Source organism: Cydia fagiglandana, chromosome 3, assembly GCF_963556715.1.
Source record: "Cydia fagiglandana chromosome 3, ilCydFagi1.1, whole genome shotgun sequence".
In the NCBI taxonomy this organism is placed as follows: Eukaryota; Metazoa; Arthropoda; class Insecta; order Lepidoptera; family Tortricidae; genus Cydia; species Cydia fagiglandana.
In genome coordinates this window covers 1,750,257-1,769,262 of record NC_085934.1, presented here as the reverse complement: position 1 = coordinate 1,769,262, position 19,006 = coordinate 1,750,257, and the positions used below count along the sequence as shown (strand labels likewise).

Below are 19,006 nucleotides of genomic sequence, written 5' to 3'. Positions count from 1 at the left end.
GAGTAAATGCCCAAACCAATTAAAAATATGTTGTAATAAAAATGTGCAAATTGGCGGGAAACGCGCGAAAATAAATAGAGGTAGAATACTAACATTTGCAACCAAATTCAAATAAATTCATATTTCTTGATGACTTGGTCATTGAAAGTCGGTAATAACTGTAATAAGTGAGTCTATTGTGTCGTGACAATGATAAATGGAAGTTCTAATGATGCTTCGACAAACGCGCCACGGATAAGCAGCAGTGAAACCAATCAAAGAGACCCATTCGTCATTTCGAGGTGTCGCAGGTAATTCAACTAAAAGTAATTGAACTTGAAACTAGTCTATACTTAGCAATATATTGCATGCTTTTATTTACAAGAAATCAACTCTTCTATCATAGTGTTTTAACAAAATGTTTGACCAACTTACTGTAACATATTTTATTCAATCGTTTAGGTACTTACACATTTGACACGAAAGTAAATTTGGCAAAAGTAAAGTGGTTTCCCAGTGCACATGATAAGGTATTTTGATAGCCCACGCAGTGCAAGTCTTATTTATACGTCATAATTTCATAGAAGTTTGACGTTTAAAATAACACTTGCACTGCGTGATGGGCTATCATAATCACTACAGACTTTTCTTGGTCTAACTCTAACAACCATTAAAAAATCAATTTGAATTTGGAATTTATTACGCAAAATACGGCAAGGGTAAACAAATGAATGACTTTTCCCAACGTAGCGTAATTTCCTATGACTCTTTAAGTGGATGTAGTTTCCAAAAGTTGGGATACCTACTTGTGAATTTTGACCGCATAGTAATTGTGCTAGTATCCGTCCAGGCGTCCATGCTCTAGTTTTCGTCCACTTGACGTAATATATTTCATTTTTAATTTGCTACGTACTTGCGAAATATCATTTTTATGTAGATAGATATATTGTGTACATATTAAGGATTGCAATAAGTCCAAATTTATATTATGTTTATAATTGTGTTTATATTCAAATTTCGTCAAGTGGACGAAAACTAGCCCAATGACTTAGAACCATCAGATATCTGGTACCTATATTGTTCTGCTAAATAAAAGAGTAATTCGTTTGTAATTGTAGAAATAATGAAGTAACAGTAAACAACGAAGATACTAATAATGACTCGACTGAAGAAACCGACGTGGAGGAGGTAAGTTTCGTATTTGAAAATTACTACTGGCCACTCCCACCCTGACCAATTTATTTGTCCAGAGTCTCACTCTCTCACTAAACAAAATGTGAGACGCAATACACATTGATGGACAAAGAAATTGGATATGTGGAATACCACCCTTATAAGTCTGTATCTTTAGCTATTTAAGTAAAAGTAAACCAACAACATTTATTGGTTAACCGACCAATTACAAAACCGCCTGGATCAGTCACTGAACGACCTGACTTTAACGAACATTATTTGATCGTGTAATGTTTTCTTCTACCCTCAACTGGCTTAAGGATCAATTTGAGAACATAGTCTAATAAAACATGGTCTTCTCTTCCCAGAGTGACACAGGCGTACGTCACAATAACATGGCCGCTATATATAGCGCTATCGCATATTATCATATAGCGTTGTCGCATGATGACGTAGGCTTGTGTCAGTTAGGTGACCTAGAAAAGACGGGAAGAGAGTACCAGGCGGAGTATATTATTATACCATGATTTGAGAATAGATTTTGTTTACTTTTATTTGAATACCTAAAGATACAGAGATAGGTATACGTATTCTATTCTATCTCTTATGAGTTGAATTAATTTAGTTACATGTATTTTTGTTGTTTTGTGTAGAAATTACTGACGATATACTGTCGAGCAGGCAAGCTAGGAGCCGCCTATTACACCATACAAACCGGAGAGGTGAATAAAATACTTATTACTTCATTTTGACGTAGAAAATCAAAATACAGATAGGCTCTGATCATGATAACTTTGCACAAACTTGGCAGTAGGAACGCATACATATCCTTACGTAGCACTTGGCATGAAAATTTAGCGTGGCCCGACTTTTTAACTATGTGAAGGTAGACAAACTTTTGCTTTTATAATACTAGGCCAGGGGGATTGGCCAAAATGACATTGTTTGATAGAAACTGCCTATCGAAACTTACTTACTACTTAATGAATTAGAGATCAACTTTTCTTTCATCTTTACTAAATATTTCATATCTAGTTAATGTCTAATTCATTTCCCGTTCGAGCCCAATCGAGCCGTTGTAAATAATATATGGAAAATGACGTGATTTCCCGTAGCATCTGTCATCCCGATACATTCTTACTTTTGGTTTGTACGATTGTCACCTTGGCTAGACCCCCAGCCATACTCGAATAATGGAAAATTTCCATATTAAGAAAATTCCTTCGTTCGAACCTTTAGTTTTGGGGTCAGTAGGTGAACGGCTAAGGAACCGTGCGTACCTACTCACGCAATGCTTAATTAAGTTAAGTAAACCACCCTTAGTTTAGCTCAACCCCAGCAAATTCCTTATTACGTCCTAGTTTCAAATCACTTACCTAAGGTGGGATAAGACCGTACCTAATATTATGTTATATTATAAATTGTATAAACATACCTACCTACATTAAGTAAAATGTAAATAGTAATTAAGTAACGAAATGACGTGTAAATGTAGTAGTAGTAGTAGTAATTTATTGTACACAAGACAGGTTTACAAAAATAAATTACAGTAATGGAAGTACAAAGGCGAACTTATCCCTATAAGGGATCTCTTCCAGCTAACCTTCGAATAATGTATATGTTACTTTTACCAATAAATTACTGTATCACTGGATAGACAATCACCGGGGTCAGCCTATCACTTGTATGGAATCTTCATACTGGTTGTCTTGCCCCGTGAAAAATAAACTGTTAGTCTTACCCCACCTTACCTTATACATTTTTTTAAACATAGGCAAAATGGAACAGTACATTGTGTATTCGCATTCACTGCCAACGGTTTCGTAGCGCTACGCTCGTAGCTGATCTTAACGTTTCCCACTTTGTAGAAGAAAGTGACTACTAACAGAGAACCCGCCGAGCGGGTTCCCGGCACTCAATGTGTTAAACGGTAAACACAGGAATTTACGAACCAGTGTGAATTGAAGCCCGAAGCCGAGGCGAGGGCTTAATTAACACGAGTCCTTAATTCCTGTACCGCCCTGAAATACACAATGTTTTTTATCACACTTAATATGAAGAAAAAAAGGGAAATAAAAAATCTACCTAATATCGGAAAACTTTTAACACAGGCTTAACTTTTAAGAACTACGATGACGTTGACAGTTGACATCCGACCCTTAAATTAATCCTTCTTTAGCTTCACATCCTAGAGGAACTACCAGACCGGGCCCCAGAATTCCTCATGTTCCGAAACTTGTTCCGACAAGTCGAACCCTTACAAGTCCTTCTGGATGGACGGACACAAAGTGCCTTCGTCAGCGCTGTAAAGAAGACAGTATTTGCTGGTGGAGAGGAGGGAGGGAAATGCAAGTTGATGTTCCTGGCTTCTAGGGAGTATAGTGAGTATTGAGGGTTGTTCTTGTAGATACGTGTTCAACCAATAGGCAGTTGGCTAACATACTTATTTGTATGAGCATGATGCATATTAGAATCATCTTCTTCTATCTCTGTATCTTTAGTACCTTCTTAAATAAAAGTAAACAAAAAAATTGTATATTTTTAGATAGTTATAACATTTATTGATTAAGCTTAAAATAAATTTAAAAATGGAAAAATTACTGTCTTGGGTGAGACTTGAACTCACGCTAGACCGGGCCGGGGCCGGACCGGAATTTCCGGTCCATCGTCAGAGCCAGAGGCCGTGAGTTCAAGTCTCACCCAAGACAGTAATTTTTCCACTTTTAAATTTATTCTAAGCTTAATAGCATCGTTCGCAGACGTTTCTGCTTGTTTAGAAAATTAAAATTTATTGATTAACCAACCAAATACAAAATCACCTGTATCTGTCACTGAACGACCTGACTGTAACCTACATTCTTTGATCATGTAATGTTTTCATCTACGCTCAACAGGCAAGAAGCTCTTTGAGGGTAGATTTTGTTTACTCTTTTTTAAATACCTAAAGATACAGAATATAAGTACTCATCAGAATTCAAGTTAGTCTAAAACTTTTTAGGCTTCGAAGCATGCAAACGTCGTATCTACCTCCTGTCCCTACCAACTGAACCCAAAAACTGCACCAATGAAGAGAGAACTCTATTCCTTAGAACTGTGATAGATTTCAACCAGACTCAAACAGTCCATGCTTTGGGTGCCCTGCTTAAATATCTAGACCTGAACTGGTCAAATTTGAACCTGGATTTGCAGAGCAAGCCTCAGTTTTTGAGCTTGAGAAGGATTTCTTTGTAAGTAATACCTGATATTTAAAAGTAACACAAAGTGAAATGCAAAAGTGAGATGCATACTACAATATATCCACCTAAAAATGATCCCTTCTCCGTCCGTTTTCTGTTGGTTAGCGATGTTATTTAAAAAGCCCTACATCTACCTACAGACAATTTGCTTATTTCAGTATTATGATCAGGGTCAATTTCTGAACACGATTTTTTTTCTGTCCATGATGAAAATCGCGGCTTAGCATCAGATAATACTTACCATTTTTTTTTTACATAAAGAAGCCACACTTTCACACCGGGTTCCACATGAATTCACTGATTAATTGGTTTTTAGAGTACACTTAAAAATACCTAAAGGCTCAAATTACTACTCCCGTGCCCTGTCCGGAATCTACTTTTGAGCATAATGAAAAATCCTATGAAAAATTCTACATTAGTATCACTAATTTAGTGTCAAATACTTAAAATAGATGATATTTACTATCACTGAGCACATACACTATTAACTTCATTGTGGTAAATAACTCGTGATCGAAGTTTAAATTTTGTCCGAGCGCGCGAGTAAAATTTCGTCGGCAAAACTCAAAGGCCTCTGACAGCCGACGTATGTATCTGAACCGCCTCGTGTCCCGCCTCACCTGTACTGGCAGTATTCGGCTCTTTCTCAAAGCAAGCGGATGTAAGTCAAGCCGCGGCGTGTTCGAGCAAATCGCATAAGTATTTCGGAATCCGGGTGGGCGACAATTTTTTTCTAATTTCGATGCCCCTTATAAATTTTACTGGAACATAGCTTTTCAGTAACAATTGTCATATTTAGGAACCCTTTATGTATCTTTATGTAAGCGATAACATAACAGTTTGGTTAAACACGATTGAAATTTTTGGCGATTTTTTTTATTACGAATTCTAATTTCCGTGCCCTAATTCCCATAGAATATTTACCTAAAACAGCTGATTAAGTGGCACGGGAATTAGAAAGTATTACATTTATTGTCAACAAATTTTTAATTGGGGGCACTGTAAGTTAATTGGCAATGTTTACGTCATATTATTATTACATATATATATATTGGCATTGAATATATATTATATGTAATAATAATATGACGTATATCTTTCTATTTTACATTTAAGGAACTCTCAAAGAATGCACAAAAATCTATGAACGGTTTTTTAGTATAAGTACTATAGTACATACTTACAGGGTGGACCCGAATAACCCGGGCAATTTTAATACGTAAGGTAAGGTGGGGTAAGACGACACTGGGGTAAGACTATCACTTGTATGGAATCCTCGTAATGTTAGTCTTGCGCCACCTTACCTTATTCATTGATCATATTATAACATTAAAATATTATATAAATATAAAACTATTTTTGGAATTATTACATATTATAATACCCGTACCTAAGGTTACATGAAACAAAATGAATCAAATTTACAATGGTTTTTTTTGTAAATTTGACAGCTGACAGCGTAAGCCGTATAAAGTTTTTAAATATATGGGAGACCGAGCTTTGCTCGGAAAACATATACCTACCTTAAAACTCAATGCGCGTTTTCCCAGAGACACCTAGCTAGATCGATTTTTCATCCCAGAAAACGCCCATATATGATCAAATTTCATCGAAATCGTTAGAGCTGTTTCCGAGATCCCCGAAATATATACAAGAATTGCTCGTTTAATAGATTAGTTGTTATAAATTAGCTTTTCTAATAGGTACAAGAAAAATTAAATATATCCTATTCTTACTATATTATAAATGCGAAAGTATCTCTGTCTGTCTGTCTGTTATCTTGTCACGCTTAAGCCGCTGAAACAATATCATCTTGATAATACATATTTGGCATGGAGATAGTTTGAGGCCTGAAGAAGGACAAAGGATCTCGGGGCACGGCAGTGCCGCGGCCAAGTCGAGCAAAACAAAGTGGCACGGCCGTACCATCAAATCTCAATAACATTCTATCTAAATAACATTTAATTTGAGCATGCAGTCTAAGAATTAATACACTTTAAAATCCCTTAGTTTTGTAACTGGTACAATCACTCTCAATCAATATTATTTTAAGGTACTTCTAGCATACCCACAAGTTCCAAATTAGAAACGTAATTAGGTTTTAGCTTTTTAAGCCAATAAAAATCTAATAATACTGCAATATTAGTCACGTTCTAAAGATAACTGCATAATTAAGTTTGTAATCCTATAGAAATATATGCGATAACAACGTTACCTTTTAGTTCTTATAATTAGTAGGGAAAGTAAAGGTACACTACGATGGACGATGTGAGTATGAATAAAGATGTATTATGATATGTATATACATAGTATCAGTATGGTATGGGTATAATTACCCGAAAAGAAGGACAGCCTACAAAAAGAGATGGGATCCTATCAAAAAGAATTCATGTAAAAAGATGCAAATCTCGCAACGCAGTTCTTCTACTCTACTACAAAAAAGTTTTGGGATGTAATGAGAAACCAAGTCAGTTATTTTAGTCAGTGCCATGGGGTATTGTTTTAGCAAGTATTGTTTAGGAAGATTATGATATTTTTGAGAAATTACTTGACCAACCTACACTTTGAAGATTTTCCCGCAGGGCAGGGACACCCCGTATACCTATGTGTAAAGTAAGGCGGGGTAAGACTAACTTAGTTTATTTTGATCAGGGCAAGACTAACAGTATGAGGATTCCATACAAGTGATAGTCTTACCCCGGTGATAGTCTTACCCCACCTTACCTCATATGTGTTCAAACAATTTTTTGGGTTATTAATTTATGAAGGCAGCATATTCGATTTCTTCAGATTAACTTACACAATAACTTCTTCTCAATGTGCCCCTATTTATTTCTTAGTATCATTTCCTATAAGACCATATACCAGATCATACACCTTGTACCTATCTACATGCAGATACATAATGACACTTTTTAATTAATAGTTTTGTATGTAAAGGCGGACAAGTTTACGAAACTACTCAAAGTATTGTTTTGAAATATGTACATTTTACTAAGAAAGAGAGATTAGTTGTCATTCAAATAAAGGAAAGGATTATTCAAATACGTAGTTTTTAGTGTAACGTACTTTCGTAGATTTGTCGTTCGAAACTAAAATTAAAGAAGGTAAATATGTCCGATGCCACTTCAGTGTGGTTGCAGCATATTATTGTAGATTAAAATATACATAAATAATAGTTTTAAGTACCAAAATAAGTTAAGAAAACAATTCCCGTGCCGTGTTCCGTCCTAGTAAAATCTAATTTCCATGGACACACTAATTCCCGTGCCATGACCAAAATTTTAAATTTAAATAACTTTTATAGTTTGATGAATATTTTTATCCCATAAGAAAATTAATATTTATTATATTTTTTATCAAATTCTCAGCATATTTTTTTTGTGTAATGTTGGTATTTCAAAATTCCATGGGAATTAGACAAAAATGCTCGTTTGGTGAAATTGACCCATCAGATCAATTCTGCCAGGCATAACATCAGCCTTAACACTCATTGGAAAATTTATTCTATTAGGTATTTACCTAGGTACTTTATTCTCAGGCATTAAATTACAAATTCAAACTGAATTTGAATGATAATTTGTTAACCCTTAACATGGCAAGACATGAAATAATGTATCCACCTATCACGTGGAATGTTTTTGGGGATAGGAATGAGTAAAAAAGTACTATATTTAAGAAAAAAAAATTAAAAGCATTCTGAAAGTAGGGTTTTCAGGACGTCCGTTAAAACGGACATTGTCACGAACCTTATATATTGATTGCTCCCAAGGTTGTCCTAAAAAACGGACAATGCCGTTATACAGTTTAAAAATATATTTTTTTTTTTAAGAATTACAGGGCAAGAAAATTTAAAATTATTTCAATAACACACTAGTGAATGTTTGGAATTTTTTTTTAATTCGATTATTAAGAAGAAAAAACTTATGGGAAACATTATAATACCATATTTACTTCTAGTGTTGATGTGTAAAACGACCCAAGTAAGATGTATATTAAACAAAAAATATACATTTTAAAGCTACGTATACATGGAAAATAGGCTCATAAAGCTAGTTACACATTACAATTATTGTAAGTAATATTACTTTACGTAAATGACCACACCATTTATCACTATGGTCTCACAGTTCTATGTCTTGCTTGTTTTCTTATTACCCGGACTATCTGGAACCTAAGCTGGTGGTAGAGTGTAGCTGTAGTTCCAGTAAAAGTTTAAATATTTTTCAGTCTCAGTGGCCTCTGGCAACATTTTGGGAATATATGGTTCCTCCTTGGCGAGAACCAGAGTCTTGTCTATGTTATGCTCCCAGACCGCAGGCTTTAGTGGGCGGTGCTTGATATCATCAGCTATAATAATATGTTCTTGTACCCTAGTAGAAATGCTTTGCTTCGTCTGCCCGACATATGAAAGACTAGATTCGAAATTAGCTATTTACTCTCCTGAATTTCGTAGAGATTACATTTATACAGGCCTCAGGAACTGTAGCATCTTCATCATCGACTTGAAATAGGTTTTAACCGTAGGACAATTCAAGACGTGCCAATAATTTGGATACTGAAGCGAGTTATGCGTTTAATGGCGAGGAATTAAATTTTGTAGATGGAGTACTAGAGGACAGGTCGTGTTTAGGTCATCAGGTCGAGTATTATGAACAACTTTTTTCCCACAAGGACCACGTTTGACTTCGAAATAATATTTAAATACAGACAGTGCCATTCACAATGAAGCGCACTAAACTTAAATAGCATGACAATAAGAATAAAAGCACGCGTGTTCATAAATGAACATATATTTGTCAATCATATTTGACATCCTCTTAGAAAGTGACCTGGCTGAAAAAGAGTCAGATTGGGGCAAGGCAGATGTACAATCTGCCTCTAGTAAAATTTCGTCATTGTCGTCTTTTTTGTTATCTCACTCTTCTGAATCAGATGGTGGAGCCACCTTAAATTAAAATATAAAAAAATGTACACATATACTCATGTATAACGTAACTCCAACGCAACAATAGCCTATAAAACGACGATAAATGAAAAAAAAAGTATATACCCTATGTATGGCAATGTCCGTTTTCTGTCACAATCTTGCCTCCGCACAAGCCGGCACTGTCCGTTTTTTAGGACGTGCTAAATGGTACTTTGTTACCAGTACTATCGACAATGTCACAAAAATGGGACAAGATATATTTCGCAATTTTTGACTTAGAATTAATGTATGATTTAATGAGCTTTATATAAAATAACAATGTCTAACTCATCTAGTAATAATGTCAACAGAAAGAAAACTCTTTGGCTATTTACTTTATATTCTATGGCGTCAGGAACATACTCTGTCGCAAATTCAGCGAATTTCAAATTTCAACTGCCGCCTGCGCATCAACCGAATTTTGTCTGATATTGTCTTAAACTAGGAAAAAAAGTACAATTCTCGCACTTTCTTTAACGTACTTTCTTTTCTAGCCTGCACTTAGTGTTTAAACTTGGCGCCAAATTTAGTACCTGTACTAAAAAAGTGACACAAACGCTTTAAGGGTTAACAGTATATGTAAAATAACATTATTCTGAATTTATTTATAGGAAAGACATTGTAACAATTGACGAAGACACATATCGCGGTCTCCAAATATTCAGCACCATTTCCCACCCTAGCAACTTCAAGAAGGGGGTCCAGGGCAGTAACAAGGAGGGGTTGAGTTTATTCTACTTATTTAGCAAATGCTCGAGCAAAGTTGGACAGAAGATGATGAGGTAAAAGGCGGTTTGCATATCCGAACAAAGGGTGACTCACATAGGCGTACCCAACGGTGGGGCAAGGTGGGGCAGTTGCCCCACCCCAGACCAGTCTCTGACCATAAGCTAAGAATTTCTGTTTCAACCGTCCCCTGCCTGTTACAACCTTAGCCTCAGCTACCCTGCTTCTGCCCCACCCCTTAAAAAATGCTGCGTACGCCCATGCTGACTCACGTTAGACCGGGCCGTGTCCGAGCCAGAGTTTCCGGCGCATACTTTTCTATGACAGATGACAGGTGATCACGTGATGCTTTCCATAGAAAACGATGCGGCGGAAGCTCCGGCCCGGACACGGCCCGGTCTAACGTGAGTCATCCTTTAGATGAGCAAGATAACTTATGTGTTTCTAACCAACTACCTACATAATTCTTCAGCAATTTTTATTTAAAACATTCGTCTTTTATGTAGAGTGCTTATGCAGCATCCGACCACCGACTTGGAAACGATAAAGCGTCGTCAGGACGCCGTGGAATTCTTCATGAAGCCACAAAGCGACACCATTATGAGAAATATGTGTTCATCGCTGAGGTTCATCAAGAATGTTAATGTAAGTTACCTTCTTGACCGAGCGAACACGAAACGCAAGCGCGTATCATCTCTGTTTCAGTTTGGGCAGAAATGTTTTCCTTTTGTCCGGTCCAGTTGTTCTCTTCTCTACATAACAGTCTACAGGTGGATCCGATTCTCATCATTTCCAGAGCAGGTTCTATAATATTTTTTTTGTCGTGAGATCTTGTAGAGCCACTAGTATATTTCCGTAAAGAGTAAATACTAATTGTATTGTAAATTATTATTATGAACTGTTTCCAGGGAATCTTGACAAAAATAAAGGAGTTATCTGCCAAACCCTACCAATGGAAGTCGCTCTACAACGTAAGTATAAATAAGTAACCAGTTAAACAACCCTCCTCTCACACTCCTCTTTCTTTCCTAATTCCTATTCTTATGTTTAAAAGAATTATAATTTTTTATCATTGGTATCTCGCGATGATCATGAGATCATGACCCCCGCAATATAGGCCATGCCTAGTGCGGGGTTCACTGTAACGTGCCTGTTAAACTTTTATTGTGAATAAAAATATTGTTATTGTTATCTTCCAGATTATATTATGTATATGTACTTACCTAAATGTTTCGTGTAAAATTTTCAGACTTTGTACAACGCAGTCCTGATCTGTGAGATGTGCGAGAACGCAGGGAAATCGAGCGAGTTCCTTGAACAACTCGCCTCTTTTGACAACAACAAACTTTATGAAGTATGATAAAGTTTTATTGTTATAAAATTAAAATCAACTAGAGCTAGACCAAAGATAAGTCGGCAACGATTTTGGCAGCACACGTAGTGTAAGTGTTATTCATACGTCATAATATCATAGAAGTTTGACTTTTATATAAAATAAAACTTGCACTGCGTGTGCTATCGAAATCGTTGCAGACTTTTCTTGGTCTTACTCTAAATCCCTTAGATACTTTTACCTGAAAATCTTTATAAAGTTGGTCAAGCAGATCTAGTCAGTAGAAACAGACGGCGAATTTGAAAAATGTAGGCGCGAAGGGATATCGTCTCATAGAAAATTTTAATTTCGCGCCTATTTCTACTGACAAGATTTGCTTGACCTTCTATACATATATAATACTTAAGTACCTATATAAACCTTTTTCAGATGGCGTTATACATGAACAGGATAATAGACTTCGATCTATCGAAGACTGAACGAAAGTTCACCGTCAAAGCCGGAGTTGACCAAGAACTTGACATGAGTAGGGTGACTGCTAGATATAGTTATTGACCACCCTTAACAATAAAACTTCTATACATATAAGGTAAACGTCCTGTGCTCAACGCGGTCCCATTACATGTGTTGAAACTTAAGTCATTGTCAATAGAGGTGACGGCAAGGTGGCATCTATTGGGCATGTCGAGCACTAATACGTTTACCTGCCTTACTATGAAGAGGCCATTTACTAAGAAGTGGCCAAAAAATATATAGCAGTCACACTAATTTAATTTTAAGTTTCATTACATTTTTCTGTTCCCTTCTCACCGCGGTTACTTCCCATTGATTTTATGACCCTGGATTTTTTAAAATCTTCTCTTGACTTTCACTTTCAGTATCTTTTGATATCCACTTCATAAAGCGATTGGATTTTTCATACCCGTACAGAAATAGTTAATATTTCTAATTTGTACATTTTGTTTTTCATATTTTAACCTTCCAAACAGAAAAGCAAACCATGGCAAGCCTCCACACCCTAATGTCCGAAACAGCCAAGGTTGAACTAGAGCGACTGCCCCCCTTCGTAGAAGAATGCACTATGTTATACATGCCACATCTAGGCTACCTACTGGGCGTGAAGATCTGGGCTGAGGGACTGACTATGGAAGAAAAACAGCTACCTGATATGAAGTTCATGGTGAAGAGCTTTACCTATTTTGAGGATACTGGGAGGGACAGAGGGCATTAGTTCTTTGTCTGTTCTCTTAGCAGAAGACGGCGGAAAGTGGCGGACTAAAGGACAGATGTAAATACCTCTTAAAAACTTGTCGATGTTTCCTTGAGAGACTTTCGTATGTACTTCAAAGAAGTATACAAGTTCTTTACTAGAGCAACATGACCTATTGTAGAGGAATGCACTATCCTCTACATGCCACATCTAGACTACCTACTAGGGGTCAAGATCTGGACTGAGGGACTGACTATGGAAGAGAAACAACTACCTTAAAACTCACGCTTTTCTCAAGAGTTATGTACTTCAATAAGAGTGTACAATTTCTATCAAATATAGAAAAAAATACAAGTCCAACTGCTTCATTCGACGTATAAATTATCGGCATCAATAAATAAATGGAAACTTTTTTTTCAGTTTCAAAACAATGACTACATTCACTACAAAAGCAAAGGTTGTGAAGGTAAATGTTGAAATCTTTTTTATAGACTATTCTGACCTAACCTACACCGACATTGCAGATACAAAGTGTGAAAGTGCCACTATTGACGTCATAATGCATGTATTTCCAGAACTGGACGTGATGATAGGCGACACGTACCCCGAGATCGTTGCGCATGAAACCCGCATCAAGCTGCGCCTGACCGCTGTGATCCTTGATAATCTCAACACATTAGCGGCTTGCGTAGACGCCTGCGCCGAACTTGATTGGTAAATTCGATAAGTACCTATATACTCATTAGACGAAAAAACTATTACCGCGATTTTCACGATCCGTATGTCAGTCCTAGAAGTACAGTACCACGTGAAACTTACCTACTTACATTTATTCTGATATCAATATTCAACTTGGTATAACTTGGACTTAAGGATGACTCACGCTAGACCGGGCCGAAACTTACTTTTCTGTGACATGACAGGCGATCATGTGAAGCTCCGGCCCGGACACGGCGCGGTCTAACGTGAAACGTGAGTCATCCTTTACATACTTAGATACCTACATTATGAACGACCTAAGGAAAACATTATTTTTATCTACACAAGTGCTCCTAATTCCGCCAGTTTTGCTTTGAAAAAAAAGGTTCAAAAGATTCTACACAAAAATAACCCTGAGACCTTTTCAGCCTCATAGCAATCGCCAAAGTCTCGATAGAGTACAACTTCGTGCGTCCCACCATGTGTCCTGAGAAGATTATTGACATCAAAGATGGCCGGCATCCACTGCACATCCTGACAACAGATAACTTCGTGCCCAATGATGCTCAGGTACCTATTCCTGGAATACGGTTTCACCGCTGCATTATCTTGGTAAAAACGTAGATAATTTCTAGCCCTGACAGTATTATGGCCCTGCACCAACTAGATCTTTCGATTTAGCCCATGGTTGACTGGTAGAGAATGCCTTCTGGCATTAAGTCCGCTATTTGTACCCTTCATGTATTGTGCAATAAAGTTTAAATAAATAAATTGAGAGGTAGACTCGGTAGCTCATGCGGTTAAAACTAACAGGTGCTATTTTGCAGACCAGCGCTGGAGCGTGCGCGAGAATTCTTACGGGGCCTAATGCGAGCGGAAAGTCCGTCTACATGAAGATGATCGGTGAGTATAACCTCCAGAAGACTATAGATTCATGATACAACTGCAATGCCTTGTGATCTACTAAGCTTAAATGGAATTGGGCGGAAAATGTTACCAGCCAGAGTGAAGGCAGGTGGACCAGTGTCAGGGATTGGTTGCCGCTTTCGGATGAAATAAGCGCCGTCCGTTATATAGCTCTTGGCTGGACATTCGGAAGATCGCGGGGCACTTCTGGATGAGACCAGAAGATGTGTAGGTATATACACGAAGAGCGGCTTATATTCAGGAGGCCGATATCCTTAGGAGGCTAAAATGATGATGATAATGATGCCTATGAAAGCATTGCACAACCGTGAACCGCAGGCATGTTGTTACAAATAATGTGTATTATTTCAGGCCTCATCGTATATCTAGCCCACATTGGCAGCTTTGTCCCAGCTCGAACGGCGACCATTGGTATAATCCGCCACATCAGGTCGCGCTTGCAGACCGCGGAATGTGTGGCGACCCACATGTCTGCTTTCCTCATCGACCTCAAACAGGTTTAAACCTTTTACTTTAGATCTTGTTGCAGAACCGTTGCTCGATATACTTAGCAGCATATTTCATCAGTAATTAACATCCCGAAGACAGATTGTGGAAAGTTGCGCATCCAGTAAGGACTTGTGCAAAATCACGCGAGGGTTTTTCGGTTACTTAAAAAAACTGGTCAAGTGCGAGTCGGACTCGCGTTTCAAGGGTTCCGTACATCACACAATTTCCAAAAATTTTTTTGTACGTGAAACGTGACGTGTGTGAAACGTCTTGAAAAACCCGAATGGGTCAATCAAAAACCAGATGTAACATGAAGTTTTCTGGCGTGATGGCTTATATCTCTACATCTCTGAAGATTGAATGCCGAATAATAGTACAAGTGTCCAAATGCGTAGAGCTGAAAACTCGAGCGTCCGACGGGTCGCGCTTCCTACAACTTCCGAAAGTGTTTTAAAAGGCCGAAGAGAGATAATACCTACAGGGTGGCCAAAAAATAAGTGTATTCCCGTAGCCAGAGAGATTTTGGGATTATACTGAGCAACTTTTAGTATGGGACCAACCCCGAAATCGCGAAAAATGAAGTAGGTATCTTCCAATAGAATACGGCCAGCCAAAATGTATGAAACAGCCAAATTTTTCTTCGCGATATCAGGGTTGCACATGCACGTTGGCAACGGGAATGCGCTTAGTTTATTTTTTAGCCACCCTGTATACCTAGTGCTTTTTAAAACACGAAACAATAGTAACCTAATCAATCAGTACAGTCAGCAGCAGAAGTTGCTAAGCGGGCGAGTGGTTTAAAATGATCTGGACGCGACATTATAGTAAAGACAATAAGAGCATGTCAAGGTAATTTTAAACTCCTCGCCCGCTTAGCAACTTCTGCTGTTGACTATACAAGTACCATTGCGGCTATGTGCCAGATACAGCATAGGCACATTTTTTGTCTTCAGTCCGACTCACGCTTGAAGCTAAAGGCACGCCTCTTTGGGACGCTTCGGGCCTTCAGCCTTATGCGAATATCGGCCTAGGGCCTTCGCAATACCTGTCTACATCACGTTTCACTTAAACCATTGCGGCTGTGTCCCTAAAAAAACGTTAACCACATTTTAGTTCTTTAATCCGACTCACGCTTGACTCAGGATTTCTAATAGGTTTTCCTGTCATCTTCAGGTAAAGAACTATTTTGTGTATTTTTTTTCAGAATTTTAGACCCAGTAGTTTCGGAGATAGAGGGGGGGGGAATGGTCATTTTTTGTCTATTTTCTTGAATAACTCCTAAACTTTTTATCGTAAATTTATAAGATTAATATATTTGAGATTCTCAAAATGAGCTCTTTCGTTTGATATGTAACACTATATAGTTTTCAAAACTCTGTTTTTTAATTTTATCGTTTACCCCCCAAAAGTAGCCCCTATGTTTAAAATTCATTTGTTGACGTTACATATCCGTCTTTGGGTCACAGACTTACATATGTGTACCAAATTTCAACTTAATTGGTCCAGTAGTTACGGAGCAAATTGGCTGTGACAGACGGACAGACGGACAGACAGACGCACAAGTGATCCTATAAGGGTTCCGTTTTTTCCTTTTGAGGTACGGAACCCTAAAAAATACGCGCAGATAAACTATTGCGGTATTTCCGGACCGATACGACCTTTAAACCTTCAAGAAAAGAGCGTACTCTCATCTTAAAAGCCGGCAACGCACTTAGGTAGGACAACTCTTCTGGGGTTGCGGGTGTCCATGGGCGGCGGTAATCGCTTACCAATCAGGTGAGCTGTCTGCTCGTTTGCCTCCTATATCATAAAAAAGAACATTTTTGGTCAGAACCTTCTCGTTCTGTTTTCCGAGGGTCGCAAATGACCCACTAGGCATATGAGAAATAACACTACCTTCCTAAGGTATTTAATTAACGTTGCAAAAACGTTAACCCTAACCAATCCTGCAATTCTAGATGGAGCTAGCCCTCCAAGAATCCACCTCCGACTCCCTCATCTTAATAGACGAGTTCGGCAAAGGCACCTCCGAGGTGGACGGCCTGTCGCTACTAGCAGCCTGCCTCAACACGTTCCTGTTCCAAGGAGACGCGTGTCCCCACATCTTCCTGTCCACACACTTCCTCAACATCAGGGAGTATATCGCGGAGACGCCATTGGTCAAGTTTTTAGTAAGAAATATTATCATTTTGTAGTTTTATCATCCGACTGATAGGTTCGGCAAAGGCACCTCCGGGGTCGACGGCCTGTCGCTACTAGCAGCTTGCCTCAACACGTTCCTGTTCCAAGTAGACGCGTGTCCGCACATCTTCCTGTCCACACACTTCCTCAACATCAGGGAGTATATCGTGGAGACGACATTGGTCAAGTTTTTAGTAAGAAATAAGTATTTCTCGTAGTTTTATCATCCAACTGATAGGTTCGGCAAAGGCACCTCCGGGGTCGACGGCCTGTCGCTACTAGCAGCCTGCCTCAACAGTCAACACGTTCCTGTTCTAAGGAGACGCGTGTCCCCACATCTTCCTGACCACACACTTCCTCGACATCAGGGAATATATCGTGGAAACGCCGCTGGTCAAGTTTTTGGTAAGAAATTGCCTTTTAACACAGTTTTATCATCCGACTGATGAGTTCGGCAAAGGCACCTCCAAGGTGGACGGCCTGTCACTACTAGCAGCTTGCCTCAACACGTTCCTGTTGCAAGGAGACGCGTGTCCGCACATCTTCCTGGCCACACATTTTCTCAACATCAGGGAATATATCGTGGAAACGCCGTTCGTCAAGGTTTTGGTAAGATTTTATACTACAACCGGTTTGAAGGGCCGTGAGTTGTGGTCACCTATAAGTGGCTAAGCAACTGTTAATGTTAAAAATTCTTGTTCCATGTATAATGTGTAGATGTATTGTCCGTTATCCGTTGATGATCTTTAAATAAATAAACTGGTCACCTTATGCTAAAACTGAATTCTATTCACCTGTAACAGAATTCATTTTATTATAATGTGGCTAGTTATTGAAGGGTGGCCAGCTATGGACACCTTATTTATGACACCTTATATTTATTTATTTCCCAGCGTTTTGAACACGTAATGGACGGAGATGCCCCGGTATTCCTCTTCAGAGTAACAGAAGGCTGCGTGGACAGCAGCTTCGCCCTTCAAGTCGCCCGAGCCAGCGGAGTAGATGGCAGTGTCCTTGACAGGGCCAGTGAAGTGGCCGTTAGTATAAAGGTATGGCAACACTTTATATGAAATGTTTTTGATGGTATATTCCTGATAAGATCCAATTTCTACTTTCAATAAAGCGGTAGATTTACTTGTCTGAAAAATTTTGGTCCCTAAAAACCAGGGTTCTCATTAGGCTAAGATAGTAACTGAATGTTAAATATCTATCATATCGCTCTTTTGTGATTAACCCTTTAAACTTTTGAACACCAAACGGTGCATCCATTTGCCGTGCCACTGACGCCACGGGGGTAAAATTTAGTTTTGTGAATAAATAATGCCAACCTGGTGTTTTTCAGTAGATTTTCATCAAAAAACGACCGCCGTCAAATGCCGTCTTTGGCGTCGTTGTCACGATTTTGCGTTGACGTCAATTGCCGTCTGTGGCGTACAAAAGGTTAATTTAATACCAGGCCGACAGTTCAAATGACAATCGAATGTCAGTCTTACTCACAGAAAATAGAACACATGTTAGAAGTGCCGTATGGGAGAAATCTATATATATAATTGCAAGTGTCCTGACTAGGGTTACCAGATGACAGGAATTTTCCTGACAAGTCAGGAATTTTGGCCTTTTGTCGAATGGGGACGGAACACGAAAATGTCAGGATTTTTTTTTTTGAATTGATAGACTTATTTATGAAGTACCTTTTTATTTACTTAAATTAATACAAATAATAAATTTAATAACACTTAAATCAATAAAACGCGGCTATCGGCTCAATCAGGTGTGGCCATCGCGTCGTCGCCACCCCGTCGTCGCCAAAAATTTGAATGTCAGGGAAAATATTCGGAAATCAGGAATTTTGTCAGGAAATTCTAAATTTGTATCTGGTAACCCTAGTCCTGACTGACTGACTGATTCATCAACGCAGAGCCGAAACTACAAAATATAGAAAGTTGAAATTTGCACACTAGATTACATTTATAAAGTGAACAAGAGATAAGAAGCGATTTTGAGAAATTCAACCCCTAAGGGGGTTAAAAAGGGGATGAAAGTTTGTATGGGGTTCAAGTTTTATTTTAAGCTAGGAATTTGAA

At 38.3% G+C, this 19,006-nt stretch overlaps 1 protein-coding gene across 1 annotated transcript in view; it reads left to right on the top strand.

Moving 5' to 3' along the window:
* Positions 1 to 108: 108 nt before the first annotated feature.
* Positions 109 to 19,006, top strand: part of LOC134680426 (mutS protein homolog 5-like) — a 19,852-nt gene continuing 954 nt past the window's right edge. The window contains exons 1-20 of the mRNA XM_063539557.1: positions 109 to 290; positions 1,098 to 1,167; positions 1,806 to 1,874; positions 3,332 to 3,533; positions 4,151 to 4,379; positions 9,969 to 10,139; positions 10,590 to 10,728; positions 10,992 to 11,054; positions 11,333 to 11,437; positions 11,846 to 11,942; positions 12,406 to 12,596; positions 13,047 to 13,092; positions 13,202 to 13,340; positions 13,754 to 13,895; positions 14,153 to 14,228; positions 14,604 to 14,749; positions 16,700 to 16,905; positions 16,957 to 17,116; positions 17,352 to 17,531; positions 17,816 to 17,971. Coding sequence (XP_063395627.1) covers positions 190 to 290; positions 1,098 to 1,167; positions 1,806 to 1,874; positions 3,332 to 3,533; positions 4,151 to 4,379; positions 9,969 to 10,139; positions 10,590 to 10,728; positions 10,992 to 11,054; positions 11,333 to 11,437; positions 11,846 to 11,942; positions 12,406 to 12,596; positions 13,047 to 13,092; positions 13,202 to 13,340; positions 13,754 to 13,895; positions 14,153 to 14,228; positions 14,604 to 14,749; positions 16,700 to 16,905; positions 16,957 to 17,116; positions 17,352 to 17,531; positions 17,816 to 17,971 — 2,688 coding nt within the window. The 5' untranslated portion in view covers positions 109 to 189. The remainder of the gene's footprint in view (positions 291 to 1,097; positions 1,168 to 1,805; positions 1,875 to 3,331; positions 3,534 to 4,150; positions 4,380 to 9,968; positions 10,140 to 10,589; positions 10,729 to 10,991; positions 11,055 to 11,332; positions 11,438 to 11,845; positions 11,943 to 12,405; positions 12,597 to 13,046; positions 13,093 to 13,201; positions 13,341 to 13,753; positions 13,896 to 14,152; positions 14,229 to 14,603; positions 14,750 to 16,699; positions 16,906 to 16,956; positions 17,117 to 17,351; positions 17,532 to 17,815; positions 17,972 to 19,006) is intronic.